Source organism: Mobula hypostoma, chromosome 4 (genome assembly GCF_963921235.1).
Source record: "Mobula hypostoma chromosome 4, sMobHyp1.1, whole genome shotgun sequence".
Taxonomy (NCBI): domain Eukaryota; kingdom Metazoa; phylum Chordata; class Chondrichthyes; order Myliobatiformes; family Myliobatidae; genus Mobula; species Mobula hypostoma.
In genome coordinates this window covers 8,352,387-8,374,034 of record NC_086100.1, presented here as the reverse complement: position 1 = coordinate 8,374,034, position 21,648 = coordinate 8,352,387, and the positions used below count along the sequence as shown (strand labels likewise).

The window sequence follows — 21,648 nt, the reverse complement described above, 5'->3', positions numbered from 1 at the left end:
CAGGAAGCCATCAGCTCATTTCACCAGCATAATAAAATACCACCTTGTAGCTCAAGTCCAGTCTGAACAGGAATCAACAGGATGGTAGACAAGCTGGAGCTGAGTGCTTCCAGGAAGAAGACTCACACAGACCAGTACCTGAATTCCCAGTCACATCATCCAAAGAAGACAATGCATAGCATTGATCGAGGCATGGCATGAGGAGCAAATACCTTGTGCACAGCTCGAGCTGCAGAGGAGGAAGAGTGCAAGAAGATCAGAGGAGCATTCAAACACATAATTGAGAAAGGAATGGAGTGCAACACAACACCGCAAAAAAGACGAGCTCCAGATAGAACGGTTATTGTGGCATCTTAACTGAAAAGTGAATACGAATTTGCCAAAAGTATGGTGTCCAGTTAATAGCAAAAAGTGAGGACACAGTTAGTAAAGGGCCAAGCCAAGTGGCATCTGAAAGACCTAAAGAAATATGTCAGGGATTTGTGTACTCCATACCTTCATCACCATGCCTAAAAGTAGACATTGGTGAGACTGGAAGGCCATTGAAGACCAGGATGGCAGAACATAAGAGTGCCTTAAAAAAAACTTGAGTGCAGAAAAATATGGGATTGCTGAACACTGCCTATCATGCTCATATCGATCAAGATTTGATGAGGCCAACATCCTCAGCTTACAAGAGAAAGAATAATGAATCACCAGAGGTAGAGCATGTGGGGGACCTAAATGTAGGTTCTGAGAGTCTAGAGATGGTTCCAGCCTGAGACTACACATTCCTAAAGAGGGTTTGACCAGAAAAAATCAACCAATCAGAACAAGGCCAATTCAAATTAACCAATCAGGAATAGCCAATTCAGATCCAGGCAATCATGATCGACCATTAAGCCCGCTCATGCCCTGCTTACTTGAGAGGGTATACAAGGAGATGTCTCTGGGGGCCACTTGTCATTGGGCTAATTTGTGCTTGAGGAAGATGGTTGGGTTTACTGTTGAAAAGTTTCAATCACTATCTATAAATGTGACTGTGAAGGCCAAAGGATAGTAGGGATAGGAATCATGAGGGCCGGGGTCATCAGGACTGGAGATCCGTGTGCACCCAGAAATCAAAGACCAAAGGTCAAACTTACAGATCATATCTCCTACATCCACGTCCTAGTCATTTTCATGTAGTCCAAACAGCCAGGATCCCAGCACTGAAACCATGGGACGTTAGGCACAGGCAGCCAATCACAAGAACAGAGAAAACCCCTGTCACCTATTGCCAAGTGAATTTTGGATCCAGTTTATCAAACTATTCTAGATTCCATGACCACTAATCTTCTGGATAAATCATCCCTGTAACTGTATAACTGTCTAATACCAGAAGGCATGCGTTGAAGGTGAGAGAAGATAGGTTCAACGGGGATGTGAGGGTTAAGTGTTTTTATTCAGAGAGTGGTGGACATAGGCGGCCTTAGCTATGTTTCACCCGTTTCAACTGAAACGGGCCCCGCCCTCCCAGGGGCCCCTGACTGACATGCAAAAATTTAATGCACCCCTCTCAGATGCCACAATATTATCCTGCTATTGCCAGCTGAACTATCAGTGGGTGCTAGCTGACTGACATCTGAGAAAATAGATTAAAATATTTACTTCACTTGCAAACATTGCTCCTAGCAAAGAAGGCTACTTTTCAATGAGAGGAAAATGAAACGCTCCTATCCCAGTGGTGCTGAAAAACGGAAAATATTAGGCAACAAAACAAAACGTCTAAATATCTCCCAAAAGTTACATCTTTCTTTGGTCCAGCATCTGTAAAAGACCCGCCGACTGCAGTTGCTGCTGCACCATCGTCACAGCGTGGGGCTGCAGTGCTAAGTGACAGTGTGAGCGGTACAGGAGATGTTGATAATCAGAGCAATGAAAATGAGAAGAACAATTCTACTCAAACAGATGGTGATAATGATGACCAAACTTTGTCTGATGACCAAGCACCACAGCACGATGACAGTCCTACAACTGAGACAGGTGAGGGAGATGCCGCCACCAGCACACCAGACAGAGAAAAAGCCCCACTAACATTCACAGAGACCGATCCAGCACGTTGGCCAACGCATATTACCAGTGACCAACAGATCAACATTGTTAGGGGAGGTCCAGTTCAATTAGAGGACATTAACTTTCCACAGAGCCAATCACGCCGTCGTTTTACCTAGGACAGATATCTTATGAAGATGAAAAATGGAGAAACCATTCGTAGGTCATGGTTACTGTACTCAGAATCATCTGATTCAATCTTCTGTTTCTGCAGTACCCTATTTGGCAAGCGAAATCACAGTCTCACTTGCGGAGGTTTCAGAGTGTGGGAGCAACTCACTCTCACACTCCAGGATCATGAGAAGTCAAATGCTTATCGTGCCAACGTGGATAGCTGACGCGAGCTGGAAACGCGCTTAAGAACACACAGTGCCATTGACAGCACGTACCAAGAAATGCAAATACTGGAAAAAAAAAACACTGGAATGATGTCATGAAGAGGTTCATTGCCATAGTCAGTCACCTTGCAGAACGAAACCTTGCTTTCCGTGGCCACAATTCCACCCTACATGAACCAAATAATGGGAACTTTCTAGGTCTGATGGAGCTGCTTGCTGAGTTCGACTCAATGATGAGCGAACACGTCAGACGAGCAGAGAAGAAAGAGATTGCTGACCACTACATGGGGAAAACCATACAAAATGAGTTAATCACACTTATTGGAGACAAGACATTGGAAGCGATAACAGAGAGAGTAAAACAATCACGTTACTACTCGGTGATAATGGACTGCACCACTGACGCTGCACACATAGAGCAGCTCTCTGTGACACTGCGCATTGTCACACGCCAAGTAAATGTCGGAGCTACTGTTAGTGAGCATTTTGTCGGTTTCCTACCAGTGCTTGACACAACAGGTGCAGGCCGAACCGAGGTTTTCTTAACGCATGTGGAGAAATTTGGATTAAATATCTCAAAATGCAGCGGGCAGGCATGTGATAATGGGAGCAATATGCGGGGGAAATAGCGGGGTGCAGAAGGGGGTGCTAGATATTAACAAAAAAAGCACTGTTCATGGCATGCGCCAGCCACAGCCTAAACCCAGTCATTGTCGATGCTGCGAAATCAACAGCGGAGTCTGTGAGCTTCTTTGGGGCGCTGCAATGTCTATACACACTATTCAGCTCATCGACACAGAGATGGGAGCTTTTCAAGGAGAACGTGCCACAGATGACCCTCAAGGCCATATCCAACACGCGATGGGAGTGCAGCGTGGAAAGTGTGAAAGTTCTGTGCTACCAGCTTCCCGGTGTTGGCAATGTGCTCCTGTCACTGATTGAACATGCCACACAGAAAGGTGACAGTGAAACCACATCTGCAGCCAGAGGCTTAGAACAGGAGATCACGTCATGGAAATTCCTGCTGACTGTTATCATCTGGTACAACGTTTTACATGAGGTGAATCGTGCCAGCAAGCTGCTCCAGAGCCCACAAGTGGGAATCGATGTGTTACAGCGCGAGGTGGAATATGTTCCGAAATTTCTCAAGGAATACTGAGAGAACGGCCTTTCATCTGCCCAAACAGATGCCAGAGACATAGCCGAAGAGATAGGGATGCCAATGGTCTTTCCTACTGCACGTATCAGAAAACCAAAACGCCAGTTCCAGTACGAATTCCAAAGTGCAGATCCTTCCGTGACAGTGGCACCCCAAGGAACGGTACAAGAGAGAAGTTTTCCTTCCACCTGTGGACTCTGCCATCACAGGCATTAGTGAGCGCTTCAAGCTGATGGAGTCATTTTACAGTCTGTTTGGTTTCATTTATGGAAGAGAGGAAATCAAAAAAGCCACCCAAAGTCGCACACTAAAAGACAGCTGCGTAAACATGGAGAGGACACTTGGTGATGTGGATGCTGAGGACCTTTTGCGTGAGGTGTCGGCTGCTGTCAGTGCCGTGCCTGCGAAAGAAACCACTGGCCTGCAGATTCTGAGCTACATTTACAGCAACAATCTGGTTGAACTGTATCCTAACCTCACCATTGCTCTAAGACTCATGCTGACAGTGCCTGTGACTGTAGCGAGTGGAGAGAGAAGTTTTTCGAGGCTAAAGCTCATCAAAACGCATCTGAGGACGACCATGCTCCAGGAGCGTCTGTCAGCTCTTGCTCAGATAGCAACTGAGCATGAAATAACAAGATCGCTGGACAAAGATGAGCTCATTAAAGCATTCTCAGCACTCAAGCACAGGAGGGTGGTGAAGTTCTAGTGGTAAGTCTTATAACACATTTTAGCAGAAATAAAGTTTATAATTAAAATAATAAAATAAACCACGTATTTCACTCAAAATGTGTATAGGCGATTAGGCGGCGTTTCCACAAATCGTAATTTCTCTCTCTCGCTTGCATCCCCTCTCTCTCTCTCACTCTCCTCCTGTTCGCTCTCCAGGTCTTACGTGAGCTGTCCGTGGTGCTGAAAGAGCGCGAGTCGCAGTTTGTTGTAAACTTCCAGTAGTTAACTTTCCGACACTGTTCATTGAATAAATAAATTGTGAATTTTCATTAAATATGACACTGCTTTTGTTATTAATTTAATTAGAGGGAAATTGTTTAAGCTGTTCTTATGTCAGCTGATACCTAACACATAGGGCCATTCAATGCAGACTTCGTTGCTGAAAAGGGCAAGGCTTCTCACTCCAAAGCAAAAAATGTCATTGTTTCAGTTTTTAATTAAGAGAATTGTTTGGATTATGTTGAGCTGTCTGTCCATTATGCTGGAAGAGCATATAATGCATCAACGTTTAAGTCCAAAAATTATACCATTATTGATGCAAACCAACTTGAATATTCGCTTTTTTTCTTTCTTCTTCTTGAGAAGTGGGGGTAGGGCCCCACATTACCTCTTGAAACCGGCCCCCATATGCTTAAGGCTGCCTATGGTGGTGGATGCTTGGAATGCGCTGCCTGGTATGGTGGTAGAGACAAATACATCAGAGATTTTTAAAGAGATGTTTGGATAGGCACACGGCTGTAGGGAAGATGGAGGGATATGAACATGGTGTAGGTAGGAGGGATTAGTGTTTGGGTGTTCTTGATTTGCTTTTTAGCTGGTTCAGCACAATATTGTGGGCCGAATGGCCTGTTCCTGTGCTGCTCTGTTCTGTTATGTCTAATTTATACACTCAGGTTGGAGCAGTTCCCTTTGGGTAACCTCCATCCTGCTGGCATGAACATCGATATCTCCAGCATAGGGTATTTTTCCCCTCTGTCTTCCCTCATCTTCTGTTCCTCATTCTAGCTCCCCCCTTAACTCTTCTCTTTCTACCCACTCTTTCCCTTTCTCCCATGGTCTTTGCTCCTCTCCTATCAGATTCCTTCTTCTCCAGCCCTTTACCCCTTCCCCTCCCAGCTTCTCACTTCATCCCTCCTCCCCTGCCCACCTGGCTTCACTTACCACCTTCTAGCTTTCCTCCTTCCCCTCCCCCCACCTTCCTATTCTGGCTTCTTCCTTTTTCCTTTCCAGTTCTGAAGAAGGGCCTTGGCCCAAAATAGCGACTGTTTTTCCCTCTCCATAGATGCTGCCTGACCTGCTGATTTCCGCCAGCAGTTTGTGAGTATTCCTCTGGACTTCCAGCATCTGCAGAATCTCTTGTGTTTGTGCACTCGATGGCCACTTTATGAGATACACCTGTACTCCAGCTCGTTAACGCAAATATCTAATCAGCCAATCACGTGGAAGCAAATCAATGCATAAGAGCATCAGGGCATGGTCAAGAGGTTCAATTGTTGTTCAGACCAAACATCAGAATGGGGAAGTAATGTGATCTAAGTGACTTTACACAGAACATAGAACATAGAAATCTACAGCACATTACAGAACCTCTGGCCCACAATATTGTGCCGACCATGTAACCTACCCCAGAAACTGCCCAGAATTTCCCTACTGCAGAGCCCTCTATTTTTCTAAGCTTTGACTGTGATTGTAGGTGCCAGATGGGGTGGTTTGAGTATCTCAAAAACTGCCGATCTCCTGGGATTTTCCCACACGGCAGTCTCTAGAGATTACAGAGAATGGTGCAAAAAACAAAAATCAGCCAGTGAGGGGCAGCTCTGTTGTTGAAAACACTTTGTTAATGAAAGAAGTCAGAGGAGAATGGTCAGGCTGATTCAGGCCTGTCAGGAAGGTGACAGTAACTCATGGTTCAGCAAGGATTACATGGGCCAAAGGGCCTGTTCCTGTGCTGTATTTCTCTATGACTCCATGTTATTTACATGTGTCTAACAAGCTTTAAGTATTCAGTCCTCTAAGTCAGACACTCCTGTGAAGACAGAAGCAGATTTAATATATCAGATCAACGATCAGAATCAGGTTTAATACCACTGGCAGATGTCAGGATATTTGTTGTTTTGCGGCAGTACACTGCAACACATAGTAATAAAAAACCATAAATTACAATAAGAAATATATATACGAATTAAATCAAATAATTTGTGCAAAAAGAGGGAAATATTATTGAGGTAGTGTAAATAGGTTCATTGTCCATTCGGATATACGATGGTAGAGGGGAAGAAGCTGTTCCTGAAACGTTGAAAATGCAGATGAAGACCTGAGAGCTTGAGCAGGATTATAAAATAAAAATGATTCTGTGCTGTACTCCAGTCCCAGGCCATTAAGAGCTTTAAAATCAACTCTAAAAGATACAGGAAGCCAATGCAGAGCAGGTGGGATGGAAGAATGTGCTCCCTCATCCTGGTTTGGTTAGAAATCGAGCAGTGGTGTTGAAGTGAAATGAGATGAAGTTTGTCAATAGATTACTTTGAAAGGCCAGTAAAAAAGTGCATTGCAGTAATCTAGTCTATTTGAGATAAAGGTGTGAATAATCTCGAATGGGTATATGAACAAAAGAAAGTTTCATGTAGGACCACAACCTGACCCCAGTAGCACTGTACCCCAGTGTTAGTGATAAACTATACATCAACCTTTTATTCACACATCACTCCCTTACACGTGGTTAGCAATAGGGCACTGAGGAGTGTGGCAGAACAGAGGGATCTGGAATACAGATTCATCATTCCTTGAAAGTGGCATCACAGGTAGACAGGCTCATAAAGAGATCATCTGGCACATTAGCCTTTATAAATCAAAATATTGAGTACAGGAGTTGGGATGTTATGTTGAAATTGTATAAGACGTTGGTGAGGTCTTATTTGGAGTATTGTGTGCAGTTTTGATCAATATTCCTACCTACAGGGAAGATGTAAGTAACATGGAAAGAGTACAGAGGAAATGTACAAGAATGTTGCCAGGACTTGAGGACCTGAGTTATAGGGAGAGGTTAAATAGGTTAAGACTTTATTCCCTGGAGTGTAGGAGAATGAGGGGAGATTTGATAGAGGTATACAAAATTATGAGAGGCATAGATAGGGTAAATGCAAGAGATGAGGTCATAGGTTAAGAGTGAAAGATAAAATATTTAAGGGGAACATGAGGGGAAACTTTTTCGCTCAGAGTGGCTGAGTGTGGAATGAGATGCCAGCAGAAGTGAGTGATGTGGGGTTGATTTCAACAGGGGAAATTTGGATAGGTGCACGGCTGGGAGGGGTATGGTCCAGCTGTGGGTCAATGGGACTAGGCAGCATTACAGTCCAGCACTGACCAGATGGGCCAAAAGGCCTGCTTCTGTTCTGTAGTGTTCTATAAGTCTAAGATAATATTTAACAGTCCTGCTTGCTGCTTTGTACACTTTCCAGTTTGAGGATTACAGTGCTTGCCAATATCCTGCAATGAAATCCCAGTAACAACACACAAATGTTTTATTACGTTATTAGATTGCTGTGTTAAAACTTAAAGTCTGAAAAATATGCAAACAGCTGATTGAAGTTCTAATGGATGTCACATTTGATTTTCTCCCCACCCAAAACACACAAATGCTACCGACAGAGAACAATTGATCCTTATAGTGGAGACTGACAGTGTTTCCTCCAGAGTGTGTCCTCTCCATCTCACCATCCCAAAGTCAGCGAGTATCACTCCTCCAGCAAGTAGCAGGCACTCAGGGTCACGGGCACACCTTGAACATATTCCGCAGGGCAATGCTGCACCGTCAGAAGTGTCACATTCTGGATATTCTTAAAGCAAGGTTCCAGCTGCCTTCTCCAGTGGCCCCTGGGAGACTGGGAGGGTTCAAAGCACTGTTTGGAAGCAAAGCTTGTCCTCCTGCCCAGCAATCCCCAGTGTAACACCAGCCCAATCACAGTGACCAATTAACCTACCAACTGGTACATCTTCGGACCATGGGTGGAAACCGGAGCACCCGGAGGAAACCCACGTGGTTCTCGGGGAGAACGTGCAGGCTCCTTACAGATGGCGCTGGAATTGAACTCCGAACTCCGATGCCGCACTGAAATGGCTTTACATTTTATCATGCCATACAAACAAGCTTAAGACCTCACTGTCCTCTCCCACTGCAGATGCCACAAATAATTACAAGCCCATTCAATTCAAATTTCTGACAAGGAACACACACAAAATGCTGGAGGAACTCAGCAGATTAAGGCAAAATCTATTGAGGGGAATAAACAGTCAATGTTTCTAGCCAAATCCTTCAGCAGGACTAATAAAAAAGTGATGTTTTGGGCCAAGTCATTCATCAGGACTTATGAAGGGTCTCAGCCTAAAATGTCGGCTTGGATAGTTTAAGCACAGGGGTAGATTGAAAAGGTCAGGGTGTTGGGGCTGGAGGAGGAGGGTGGGCCAGTGTTCAGCTTGCTGGTGCGTGAGGTTAATTCATCTCTGTGCTGAACTCAGGCTGTGGCTGACAACTAACAGGCCCTGGACTGGCTTTGTGGCTGTGAACACATTTTAGTTCTCATGTTATTGTCTTACTTTTATTGTTTGCACAATTTGTTTTTTTTCTGCACATTGGGTGTTTGACAGTCTGTTTTTTAACGGGTTCCGTTAGGTTTCTTTGTTTTGTGGCTGCCTGTAAGGAGACGAATCTCAAGGTATGCACACTTTGATAATCAATATTCTTTGAACTTGAACTTTGAAGGTAGAGCAGTTGATGCAGTGTGCATGGATTTTAGTAAGGCATTTGATAAGATTCCACATTCAGGAAGACAGGAGGCGTGGGATCCAGGGAAATGTGGCTGTGTGGATTGAGAACTGGCTTGTCCACAGAAGGCAGAGGGGCGTATTTGTGTCCGGTGGTGTTCCACACCAATCTGTTCTGAGACCCAATCTTGCAACTTTTATAAACTACTTAGATGAAGAAATTGAAGGGTGGGTTAGTAAGTTTGCAGATGACATGTAGGTTGGTGGAGGAGTGATTAATGTAGAAGGTCGCAGGTGCAAAGGGACATTGACAGGATGCAGAGCTGGGCTGCGATGTGGCAGATGAGTTCAGCACGGAGAACTCTGAACTGCTTCACTTTGGGAGGTTGAACTTGAAGGCAGAGTACAGGGCTAATGGCAAGATTCTTAGCGGTGTGAAGGAACTAAGGGATCTTGGGCTCCATATCTATAGGTCCCTAAAAGTTGCTGTGCAAGCTGATAGGGTGGTTAAGAAGGTGAATGGTCTGTTGGCGTTTGTTAGTCAGGTGGGGGGAGGGGTTTGAGTGCGAGAGCTGCAAGATAATGTTGCAGTTCCATGAAACTCTGCAAGACCACACTGTTCTAGTCGCCTCATTATAGGAAGGCTGCTGAAGCTTTAGAGGGTGTAGAGGAGATTTACCTGGATTAGAGAGCATGGGTTGTGATGCTACTCAAAGCAAGCTAGGGCTTTTCTCTTTGGGGCGAAGGAGGATGACTTGATAAAGGTACCCTTCAGGGACTTGTACTAATATTATATTGTGACTGTATGTACTGTGCTTTGCAAATCTCATTAGGAATACATTAGCTCCGGCCAGACCTCATACAGAGGGATATACAATCAGTGGCCACTTCATTAGTTACCTCCTGTGCCTAATAAGGTGGCCATTGTGTGTGTTTGTGGTCTTCTGCTGCTAAAGCCCATCCACTTCAAGGCTCGATGTGCTGTGCATTCAGAAAAACTCCAATGCACACCACTGTTATAATGTGTGATAATAAACACAAAATACTCTGCAGATGCTGGGGTCAAAGCAACACTCACGACACGCTGGAGGAATTCAGCAGGTCGGGTAGCATCCGTGGAAAAGATCAGTCGACGTTCTGGCCCAAAACGTTGACTGATCTTTTCCACGGATGCTGCCCGACCTGCTGAGTTCCTCCAGCGTGTTGTGAGTGTTGTAATGTGTGGTTATTTGAGTTACCGTCTCCTTCCTGTCAGTTTAAACTAGACTGACCATTCTCCTCTGGTCTCCCTCATCAATAAGGTGTTTTCATCCACTGAATGACACACATTGGATATTTTTGTTTGTACTATTCTCTGTAAACTTTGTGTGAAAATTCCAGGAGATCAATAGTTTCTGAGATACTCGAACCACCTCGGCTAGCACTAACGATCATTCCATGGTCAGAGTCACTTACATCAGATTTCCTCCCCACTCTGATATTTGGTCTGAAAAACAACTGAACCTCTTGACCATGTCTGCATGCTTTTATGCATTGAGCTGCTGCCATATGATTGGCTGGTTGGATATTTGCATTAATAGGCAGGTGTGCCAAAGTGGCCACTGAGTTTATCGCAGATGTGAGTCAGCAAGAGAATCACTTAGGTGGATGTCCAAAGTATGCCTTGCAGTTAAGCTGTGGTGGATTCGTGACGTAACAGGGTTTTATTGCTGGGTTCCGGAGATGTGCCAGTGGGTTTTATGGTCAAGGAGGCAATGGGTGAATTCCAGATACTGTCTTAAATCAAGGATTCAAGGGCAGCTGTCATTGATTTAACATTTAAATTCAAACATCTCCAGATTTAAACTTGAAAACAGGTGGCCAGGAGAAGGGCATCGGAGTCGGTGCCCAGAGGCAGTGTGGCGCAGCATCCATGTGTCAGTGCTGCCCCCCAGTATTCACTTGATGGAAGATGAGCTGGATTGCATTCAACAGCCGAGGGCTTGCTCTTGCTGACAACGTTCATGGACTCAGGAACTCGGGGTATATTATATTTTTATTGTGTGACTGAATGTTTATTGCTATCTTATATCCGCTATATGTGCCTCATGCTGTGTGTAACTGTTGGCACTGAGTTTTGCAGAGGAGCACTGTTCCTTTTGGCTGTATTGGTTATGGTTCACTGACAATTTAACTTGAACTTCGATCCTCGAGTGCTGCTTTTATTGAAGTCAAACAAGTCTCGACATTTGGATTTGAATTTGAATTTAAATGAATTTGAATATTGCTGAGATCAAATTTTATAGTTATATACAGTATTTGGCACTCGGGGCACTTGGCTTAGCAAAAATTCAAAAATGACAGACTTTCTTCGCAGAAATGTGCAAAAATTATAATCACAAACTACTCTTAGGATGATTAATGTGTTTCAATTATTTTATGGATGATTAAAACAGAGAATATAAATTCCTACTGTAAAGACATCTTACAAGGATGTTGCCAGGATTCAAGTTACGGAGAAATGCTGAATAGATTAGAACTTTATTCCCTGGAGCTGTTCAGATAACTATGTGGATGGGAGGTGTATGGAGGGTTATAATGGAGCACAGGTCAATGGCACTTTACTTCCTGGAGATGTTTGGATAACTATATGGATGAGAGGTGTATGGAGGGTTATAATGTAGTGCAGGTCGATGGGACTTTACTCCCTGGAGATGTTCGGATAACTATGCGAATGGGAGGTGTATGAAGGGTTATAATGTGGCGCAGGTCAATGGGCCTTTGCAGATTAATAGATCAGCATAAATAGGATACTACGACTGTCTTTTCAGGAAGTTCACTGACGTGTACCCAGATTAGATTCGATCCTGATGAAGGGGCTCAGAGATGTCAACTCCCAATTCCTCTCTGTGGGTGCTGCCTAATCTCCCCATGGACAGTTCCAAGCCCGGCTGCGGAAGGAGGAAGGTCAGCCATAGGGTTGGCACCCCCATACTATAAAAAGCCAGAGCTACAGCAACACCAACAGAAGCTTCAAGTACCTCATCTCTGGGAGAGGTAGGACCTTTAGAAGGAGAGAGAGAGACTTTAGAGTAAGAAAAATGTGCTGCATATTTTTCTTCTGAAGGGGAATGAGACGTTAGTTAAAAATAGGTGGAAAATGAATGGAATTAAAAAAAAGTGTACGGCCACAGTCAGAACTTGGTGACAATAGTAAAAAAAAATATAAAAAAGAAATGGCTGGCTATATTAGGAAGATAGACACATTCGATTGCATAATAGAGAACTGGATAATGTACACTGAATAAATTGATCAGCATTTTGAAGCAAATGGAATAACCAATAAGAAATGATTGTTGTGTTTCTGAGTGTAATGAGTGGAAAAACATACAATTTGCTTAGATGTTTAACTGCTCCTACCAAACCAGCTGAAACGAGCTTTGCTGATATTGTGAATGTAATACATGAACATTTAGAACCAAAACATTGTTGCTAGCATAACGCTTTAGGTTACATAAGCAGAACCAAGAGGAAGGGGAGTCCATTGCAGTGCACGTGACTGAATTAAAGAAACTGTGAGCATTGGCAGCTTAGTAATGGGCTTAATGATGCACTGAGGTCCTTTAGTTTGTTGAATCTTACAAGAAAACATTCTAATACAGCTCCTAACTGAAGCAGGACTCACATTTAAAAGAGCAGTTAAAATTGCTGTATTAATAGAAACAGTAACCAGAGACAAACTGAGTTGCAGTCAGGAATGAAAGTGATCGTGAACAAAATTGCAATGTCTAATTTAGTGATTCCCATTGGGGGCAGTACCAACACCCCCCCCCCCAGGTGGAAGTTACGTGTCCCAAAGGGGTGTAGGGGAAATAGAGATCATCGGGGGGCATACAATATCCTTGGGGTCACGGTAAGCAGCACCCTAACTTGAGGCACGAGACCTGAATGACCTTTAGTAGAGCAAGCACTTCCAAAAAAATAAAAAGGATGAGGCACTGGAACTCAGGAAGAACCACAGCTCTGCAGGCGGGGAGCACTCATCATCACAATACATCTGAAACTCGGCCATCTCAACTGACCTTATCAACCAAAGACATTATTGGGGATTTGGAGGTGCATAAATTAGCAACCAGGGTGCCCAACAATTCCCCTTGACTTGCAGCACGGGGCGAGTTCATGCAATTTAATAGTTGATAAGTCAAGTACACCCTCTCAACTTTCTGTACAGATCTACAGAAAACAGGCTGCAGAACGACACAGCGCTGGTCAGAACCAAACAGTGAAATAGAGTCAATCAGTGACCCTGCCAATCCTGAGGATTCCTCTTGAGGTGTTCAAAGTGACCTGGGCTTCATCTGTGCAGTCAAAAACCATCTTTGGGGATTATCAGACCTTACGGGATTGGTCATTCGTGCTAAATGGAATAGTATAAAGGTAGCTTGCCGAACACCAACTAACATTCAGATTCTAATCTGAATCCTTGTCAATGTAATTTTTGCTGTTGTGATCGTCTTCATCTTCGCCTCACGGTTCCTCTGCGTGCCGCTGCCATCATTCCATCCGTGTCAACTTGCTGCCATCATCAACATCTGACAGGTATTCCCAGTTTGTGTTAATTTTTTATTTTAATTTATCTCTGTTAATGATGGATAAATACTACAGTGTGATCTCTATGAGTCTGAAGGTGGTGAAGCCTTGAATTCTAACCCTGCTAAGAAACAGAAGCAACAGAGAGTGTGTTAATACAATGTTACGTACCTGGAGTATGGTTTTATTTCATTCCTGTCAGATCAGTGATGCCCCATGTGGCTCATTTGTAATATTGTACTGTCTAATAAAGAAATCAAGATTGCAGGAACGCTTCCATAAAAGACACCCTAAAAAGACTACTTGTGATATTACTCAATTCCAGAAGATGAAAGACGCATTTGAAAAGTGTTGCACACTCGAGTCATTTGCCAAGAAAGCTAAAAATGCCCTTGATAGTGGTCTCATTGCTTCCTATAACATTTCCAAAATGATAGCAAAGTGTGGAAAATCTCATAAAATTGGTGAAAGATTAATAATGCCTGCTGTATCAGAAGTGCTCACCACTGTTCTCAAAATGGATACCAGTATTTTAAAATCAATTCCTCGGAATAACAACTCTTTAGATTGTTGTATTGATGAAATGAGTGAAGACATTGAGTATCAACTATGCACAGATCTACAAAAAACAGAATTTGGGATACAACCGTGCAAGACAATGAGGCATTGCTAATGGTATATGTATGGTTTATCAAAAATGGACAAGTTTATGAAGTGATTCTCATAAACAAATATCAACAGAGAATCAATCTACAACGAGCTCAAAATGTATATTGAGGATAAAAGTATTCCGATTAGGGACATGATTTCTTGTGCAACAGATGGTGCACCGTATAATGACAGATTGCCGTGCTGGTTAAGTGGCATTTATGAATAAGGAAATTCCAATTCTGTATGGGGGCGCCTGAAAGTATATTGTGCCTACACCAACAGGGGGCATTGGCAAGTATGAAACATCTGTCGGACGATGCTGAGGATGTTCTACTAGTCTGTGGTGGCCAGTACGATCATGTTTGCTGTTGTGTGCTGGGGCAGCAGCCTGAGGGTAGAGACACCAACAGAATCAACAAACTCATTCGTAAGGCCAGTGATGTTGTGGGGATGGAACTGGACTCTCTGACGGTGGTGTCTGAAAAGAGGATGCTGTCAAGTTGCATGCCATCTTGGACAATGTCTCCCATCCACTACATAATGTACTGGTTGGGCACAGGAGTACATTCAGCCAGAGACTCATTCCACTGAGATGCAACACAGAGTGTCATAGGAAGTCATTCCTGCCTGTGGCCATCAAACTTTACAACTCCTCCCTTGGAAGGTCAGACACCCCGAGCCGATAGGCTGGTCCTGGACTTATTTCCTGGCATAATTTGCATATTATTATTTAATTATTTATGGTTTTATTACTATTTAATTATTTACAGTGCAACTGTAACAAAAACCAATTTCCCCCAGGATCAATAAAGTATGACTATGACTAACACTATGAAAGTGCTTTGGGGGACGTCGGGCTAAAAAAAAAGGTCGGGAAACACTGGTCTAAATGGAAACCTGCCTGACTGAACAAACTGTGCCACCATCGTGGCAGGGCTCACATACACCAGAACGATCAAAAACAAGAGAAATCTGAAGATGCTGGAAATCCAAACAACACACCCAAAATGCTGGAGGAACTCAGCAGGCAGTATCTGTGGAAAAACGCACAGTCAACATTTCAGGCCGAAACCCTTCATCAGTCCACTTTGTGTGTGTTACACCAGAACAATGCAGCTTTAAAGGCAAAACTTATAGAAAATGCAACAAAGTAGGGGACATACAAAAATAGAAACACTGCACAGAGGAGAGAAAAGGGTACAATGTCAAGTTGCAGTTTCAAAAAGAGAACTAATCTGCACACTGTTGCAGAAAAATCTGATGGGGTGAGAATGACACAGGACTGGGTACCCTTGAGATTTACAATGTGAAAACTAACAGGAGACAAGCAATATGGCTTACACCAGTAGTGAATGGCAAATTAATTAAAATGGAATTGAACACTGGCTCTGTTGTTTCAATTATTGCACAAAATGAGCTTGAATGGTATTTCAAAGATACTGAAGCCCGTAAATATCCAATTTACACTGGAGAAAAGATAACTCCTGTGGGAATGACATTTGTAACAGTGACATACACAACCAACAAGCCAAACTGGGCTTGTATGTGGTAGAAACAGGAAGGCCAGCACTGTGGGGCTGGGATCGGCTCCAACAACTACCACTTGATTGGAGATCCATCCACCATTTTCATGCCACATCCTCTGCAATGGAGTCAACTGAAAATGAATTAAGAAAGGGACTGGATGATGCCACAGCCAAGTTCAGCAATAGCATTGAAAAACCCAAATATATCAAGTGCAAAACAGTGCTAAATGAAAATGCCACACCCGAGTTTCACAAAGGTCATCTGGTTCCTTATACCATCTGTGATAGAGTAGCCCGTGAGCTGGATCAGATGGAGGCTGAAGGAATTCTTTCCAAGGTTGAGAGAAGCCCACAGGCAATGCCAGTGATCCCAGTAGCCCAGAATAATGGGTCTGTCAGGTTAACATCAACCTAGCACATCAATACCCTCTGCCCAGATATAGAGGATACCTTTGCAAAACTTTCTGGAGGGAAAGACTTCAACAAAATCGACCTAGCTGAGGCTTACCCACAGATGAAGATGGAAGAAGAGCCCAACATACTCTTCTTATGGTGAGTGTTTCACCATAAACACTCACATAGGGCTTCATCGCTATAATAGGCTTATCTTTGGAGTAGCCTCTCTAGCTGTACTCTGGCAGTTAGCTATTGACCATGTACTGCAAAGCTGGCCAGGCACTCAGTGTTACCTGGACAACATCATTGTTGCCAGTAAGGATGACAAGGAACATCTTCAAAATCTCAAGACAGTGTTAAAAAGATGATTAGATTATGGGCTCAGAGCACAATGCAACAAGTGTGAATCCTTCAAACAAAGCATCACTTACTGTGGTCACGCCATTGACACACAAAAATTACACAAGTGTGTGAGAAAATTCAAGCAGCGGTAGATGCCCCAAGGCCAAACGACATTTCACAGTGGCAGCCGTTTTTAGGATTTGTCAATTACTATGACAGGTTCCTACCAAAACTTACTGCTGCGCTCCACTCCTTGAACTCATTACTACAGATCAGAAAGAAATGGCAATGGACAAAGCAGTGTGATATGGTTTTAAAAAAGACAAAGGAATTGGTGACGTCAGATGTTGCACTGACACATAATGATCCACATCACCCAGTGAAGCTGGCCTGTGATGCCTTGCCTTATGCAGTCATGTCACATAATATGAGTGATGGAAGTGAATGACTCATAGCCTTTGCATCACCTTCCCTTACTGCTGCAGAGAAAAATTACACACGAATTGACAGAGGGGCCTTGAGTCTGGTTTGGGGTGTAAAATGTTTCAACCAGTACCTGTAAGGGAGTGAGTTTACCCTCATTACTGATCATCAACTGCCTGTGTTAATTTTCAATCCACAGTGTGGTGCTCCACTCACAGCAGGTTTACAAATGCAAAGGTGGGCTTTGTTTCTTGGAGGACACAGTTACAAACTGAATTCAAGAGGACAACTAATTATGGAAATTCTGATGGATTGTTCCATTTACCCTTGGAAAAGGAAATACCTGAAAAATTTACAAAAGACGACACTCCTCTTGACGTATTCTCCCTAATGCAAATGAATGTCTCCCTGTTATGGCAGAGATAGTCCAGAAGAGACCCCACATTGCTCCAGTGTATATGGCCACTCAAAATGGCTGGAATGGGTAGCTGGGGGACTCCAGTTCCCCCATTTTTACCAGCACCTTATGCGTGAAATGACAATTGTTGCACCGCCCAAGCTTAGAACTAAACTGTTGGAGATATCTCACTGCCCAATCTCACTGTTCAAATTAATAGAGCATTTCCTATAAGCAAGAATGAGCACTTGAATCACATGGTCGAGCAAGCTGGGGCTTTTCTCTCTGGAGCAAAGGGGAATGAGAGATGACTTGATAGAGTCATCAAAAGCTATGATGGTAATGCTCTATAACTATCAACTGTAGAAAGGAAGGGGACTGAAGTCAAAATAGGAAGGATGTGGAAGCTTTACAGATGGTACAGAGGTGACTCACCAAGATGCTGCCAGGATCAGAGAGCGTTTGATGACTCTGGACCTGTAATCACTGGAGTTTAGAAGAATGGGGTTGGGAGATCTCATTGAATCCTATTGAATACTGAAAGGCCTAGATCAGGGGATCCCAGCCTAGGATCTCCATACCCTTGCTTAATGGTATTTGTCCGTGGTATTGAAAAAAGTTGCGAACCCCTGGCCTACACAGAGCGCGTGTGGAGAGGATGTTTCCAATAGCGGAAGAGTCTGAGAGCAGAGGGCACAGCCTCAGAATAGAACAGAGATGAGGAGGAATTTCTCTAGCTAGAGGGTGGTGAATCTGTGGAATTCATTGCCACAGACGGCTATGGGGGTCAAGTCATTGGGTAATTTAAAGTGGGTTCTTGATTAGTCAGGGCATCAAAGGTTACAGGGAGAAGGTGGGAGAATGAGTAGGAGAGGGATAATACATTAGCCATGATGGGCTGAATGGCCGAAGGCTAATGTTACGCCTTGTGTACTAATGTTAAAGAAGGGTATAAGAACAAGGACAAGAAACTGGGTGAATAAACTTCTCCATCTAAATTTACATAAAAACCATCCACATGTAAAAATGGGCTTTTTTAAACCTCACTGATCCACAAGGTCTGTCTGGATCAGTTAGACAGACACCAGCTCAGCAATAATACTGGACTACAAGCAGGGTAGCTAAAGCTGATGGAGCAAGGCAATGATCATCTACAGGCAATTGGCTCACCACCACCCAGATCCTCTGCTGTAGGTCGAGCCACCACCCTGCTCAGATTTAGATGGTACATCTGAGCCATATCGGATCGAATGCGAGAAAGTGGCAAACGCACACGTGGCCAATTGATTGCTTGTTGAACTGACCGGGCCTCCTACGTGCAGGAGGCCATCTTTTAGCATGGGCTTTCAGCTCCACTTGTTTTCGTCTTGGCAGGCCCAGTTTGTTGCTCTCACACTAAGTTGCCCAGAATGTACCATGGCTAACACGATTCAGTGAAAATGTTCAAACCTACTGCTCCTTTGCCATTCTTACTCTGCACATACACAACAACAGACAAATGCAAACCCATGCCCAGCCTCCCTCCTCCAGTGGCTTGCCCACAAATCTGGTCACTCGCAGAGGGAAGCAACTGGACAATGAGGAACCTTATTCTACTCTCTCACACCCTTACTGCTCCATTGTTATGAAGGCTGTCTGGATCCCATTCTTGAGTAGAGCCCACTCGTTCCCAACTTGTTGGTTTTAGAACATCTCAAGGTCATCCCAATGGAACAGCCAAACAAGTTTGGGCAATGACCTTCAAAAGAAGACAATCCCAGGATTTACAGAGTCCCTTGGCATAAAACCTTCAACCAAATGCCAAGAAAACAAAAGGAATTCAGAGTCTAATGCCCCCTGCTCTGGAATTCCAAGTAGCAGCCTTTAAAACCATCTCTGGTCTCTTTAAATCACCAGGTCAGTTGAGTGATGGAGTAGAGTTGCCTTCATTTGCCACAGGGACTGCCACACTCTGAGGCAAATGCCTATAAACAGGGAGTTAATAGTGAAGACACAACCTTAGAATCAGTCCAAAGAAACAAAGAGTGCATTGGAATCTTCCCAAGACATCTTGGACTCTGGTTGATCTGGGGTATCAGTATGCAGATCTGTGCATTGGCCCCTCCAATTCTGGTCCATGTTGAGGGCCATGAATTCAGTTCCGTCCATCCTCAACACCACGTCAGAAGAACTTGTCATCTATGCGGAAGTGGGGCCGGGTGACGTCGTTGGGGTTGATGAAGACTGAGATGGACTTGCCTGGGTTCTCTGTCACTAATTGCTGCAGCTTCTTGGCCAGCCGGTCATCTGACTGCTGACCGTCGCCGGAGCCGGGGTCCGAGGACGGCGATGGGGTGCCGGAGCTGCTGCCCCTCCGCGGGACAGTCTCGCGCCCCAGCCGGTTGGCCTCCTTGGCACCCTCGGCGGCCATCCGCAGATGCCCGGCGGGGTCTGAGCGGACCGAGGATAGCCGGCAGGCGTGGAGGAGGGCCGACTCCTCAGACAGGTGCTCGAACATGTTACACTGAGGGATGAAGTAGTTTGGACACAGCCTGTTGACCAGACAGTGCTGGAGGTCATCGATGAGCCCCAGTAGGTAGACGGCCGGCCCATCTTCCCTGGCGAGGAACGCCGGCGGGAGGCGGTCGCAAGCCCAAAGCATCATACTCCGCAGGTGGTAGGGACTGACGGCTTTGGGCTCAAACAGCAGCTTTGCTACTACAGCCTTGCATGCTTGGTAGGCCTGCATGAGGCCGCTGGGTATACATTTCTTCAACTGGACCTCACTGCGGGCAAAAGAAAGCCTCCACTCATTTTCCTTCCGCCCCTGAATGGAAGCAGAGGGCACCAGGTAGAAGCCGCTGATCACCTCCTCCTCGGTGATCTTGCCGTCCCAGAAGTGGTTCTCCGTGAGCCAGCTCTGGGCCACGGCCGGCCAGCCTTTGAAGGAAACCACGGGGATGATGTCGTAGAGCATGCGGCTGGAGCCCACAGCCAGGACGACCGAGACCACGGTGTGGTGCTTCTCCAGCCTCTCCACCTTGGGCGTCCCCCGTTGGGGCTTCTTCAGGACCTCGGCCAGCACCAGGGCGACGGCCTCGAAGAACCAGTCTGCCACGCGGGTGGGTGAGAAGTAGAAGTTGACACCGCTGCCGGCCTGGTCTGCCGCCGGGGCACAGCAGTCCCTCCACTTGCTGATGGTGCCCTCGTCGAAGAGCCGCAGGCTGAGCCAGGAGTGGCAGAGGGCGGAGTGGCGCATGTCGAGGGTGACCGGCTGGTTGCGGTCGTGCAGCTTGAGGGCTGGCACCAGCAGGGTGAAGTCCATGTCGTAGTCCATGCCCCGGATGTACTGGCCGAGTTCCTCCAGGTCCATATCCACCACGCCTTCACGCACACCGCCAGACAGCAGGAGGTATTCATTAGCAACCGGCAGCTTCTGGTCCAGTTTCTGTACCATGCCTGGAACAGACAAAATAAGAAGAAAAACCGTTTAGGTGAATAATTACCTCCTCCAAACCTGCATAAGGGAAGTTTGTTAGAGTCATAAAGCACTACAGCAGAGAAACAGGCCCCTCCCAACCATATACAGCAGATTCTGGCTAATAGAGCCATCCAATTATCAGGGTAGCCACTTATTTGGGACAGCTCTGAAAGAACAAAATTCTAATCGAGAAAATCGCCAGGATTCGCTTCATTTATTTGGAACATTATGCCATTTAATTGGCACAGGACTGCTGCCGAACAGTTTCTAATTAGCTTCAGTCACGTGCATTTGTGTGGCCATTAGACACTACATCGTGCTTAGAGCGAACAGTTCTCAAATAGTGTCTTTCAGGTGTGCTTTTGTTACGTTATCCATTTAGGACAACGGCCACCAATTCAAACAGCAGCAGGAATATGAACGGAAGTGATGAAGATGACACTTCGGAATCTCTGGGAACAAGATTTACAGACATCAATATCTGAGGAAACTTGGAATGAAATTTTTAAACTGGTTAATACTTTATCGCTATGTGCTCGCCATTCCCCCATACAATTTAGGGTGATACATAGAGCCCATACGACTACGGATAAGCTATCTCGTTTTTATTCGGATATATCTCCCTGCTGTGACAGATGTAATAATGGAGAAGCTTCATTAATTCATATGTTTTGGACTTGTCCGTGTCTTGAAAAATATTGAAAGAAAGTTTTTCTAAACTTTTTCTTCACTTTTCAAAGTCAATTTTAAGCCTAAACCTCTGACGGCCCTATTCGGTATTGTTGCAGGACAAGATATCAAGCTGAACACATATGATTTAC

At 44.7% G+C, this 21,648-nt stretch overlaps 1 protein-coding gene across 1 annotated transcript in view; it reads right to left on the bottom strand.

Moving 5' to 3' along the window:
- Positions 1 to 13,724: 13,724 nt before the first annotated feature.
- The window catches only part of LOC134344697 (nucleotidyltransferase MB21D2-like), a 56,147-nt gene continuing 48,223 nt past the window's right edge, over positions 13,725 to 21,648 (bottom strand). Inside the window, exon 2 of the mRNA XM_063044780.1 lies at positions 13,725 to 20,805. Coding sequence (XP_062900850.1) covers positions 19,529 to 20,805 — 1,277 coding nt within the window. The 3' untranslated portion in view covers positions 13,725 to 19,528. The remainder of the gene's footprint in view (positions 20,806 to 21,648) is intronic.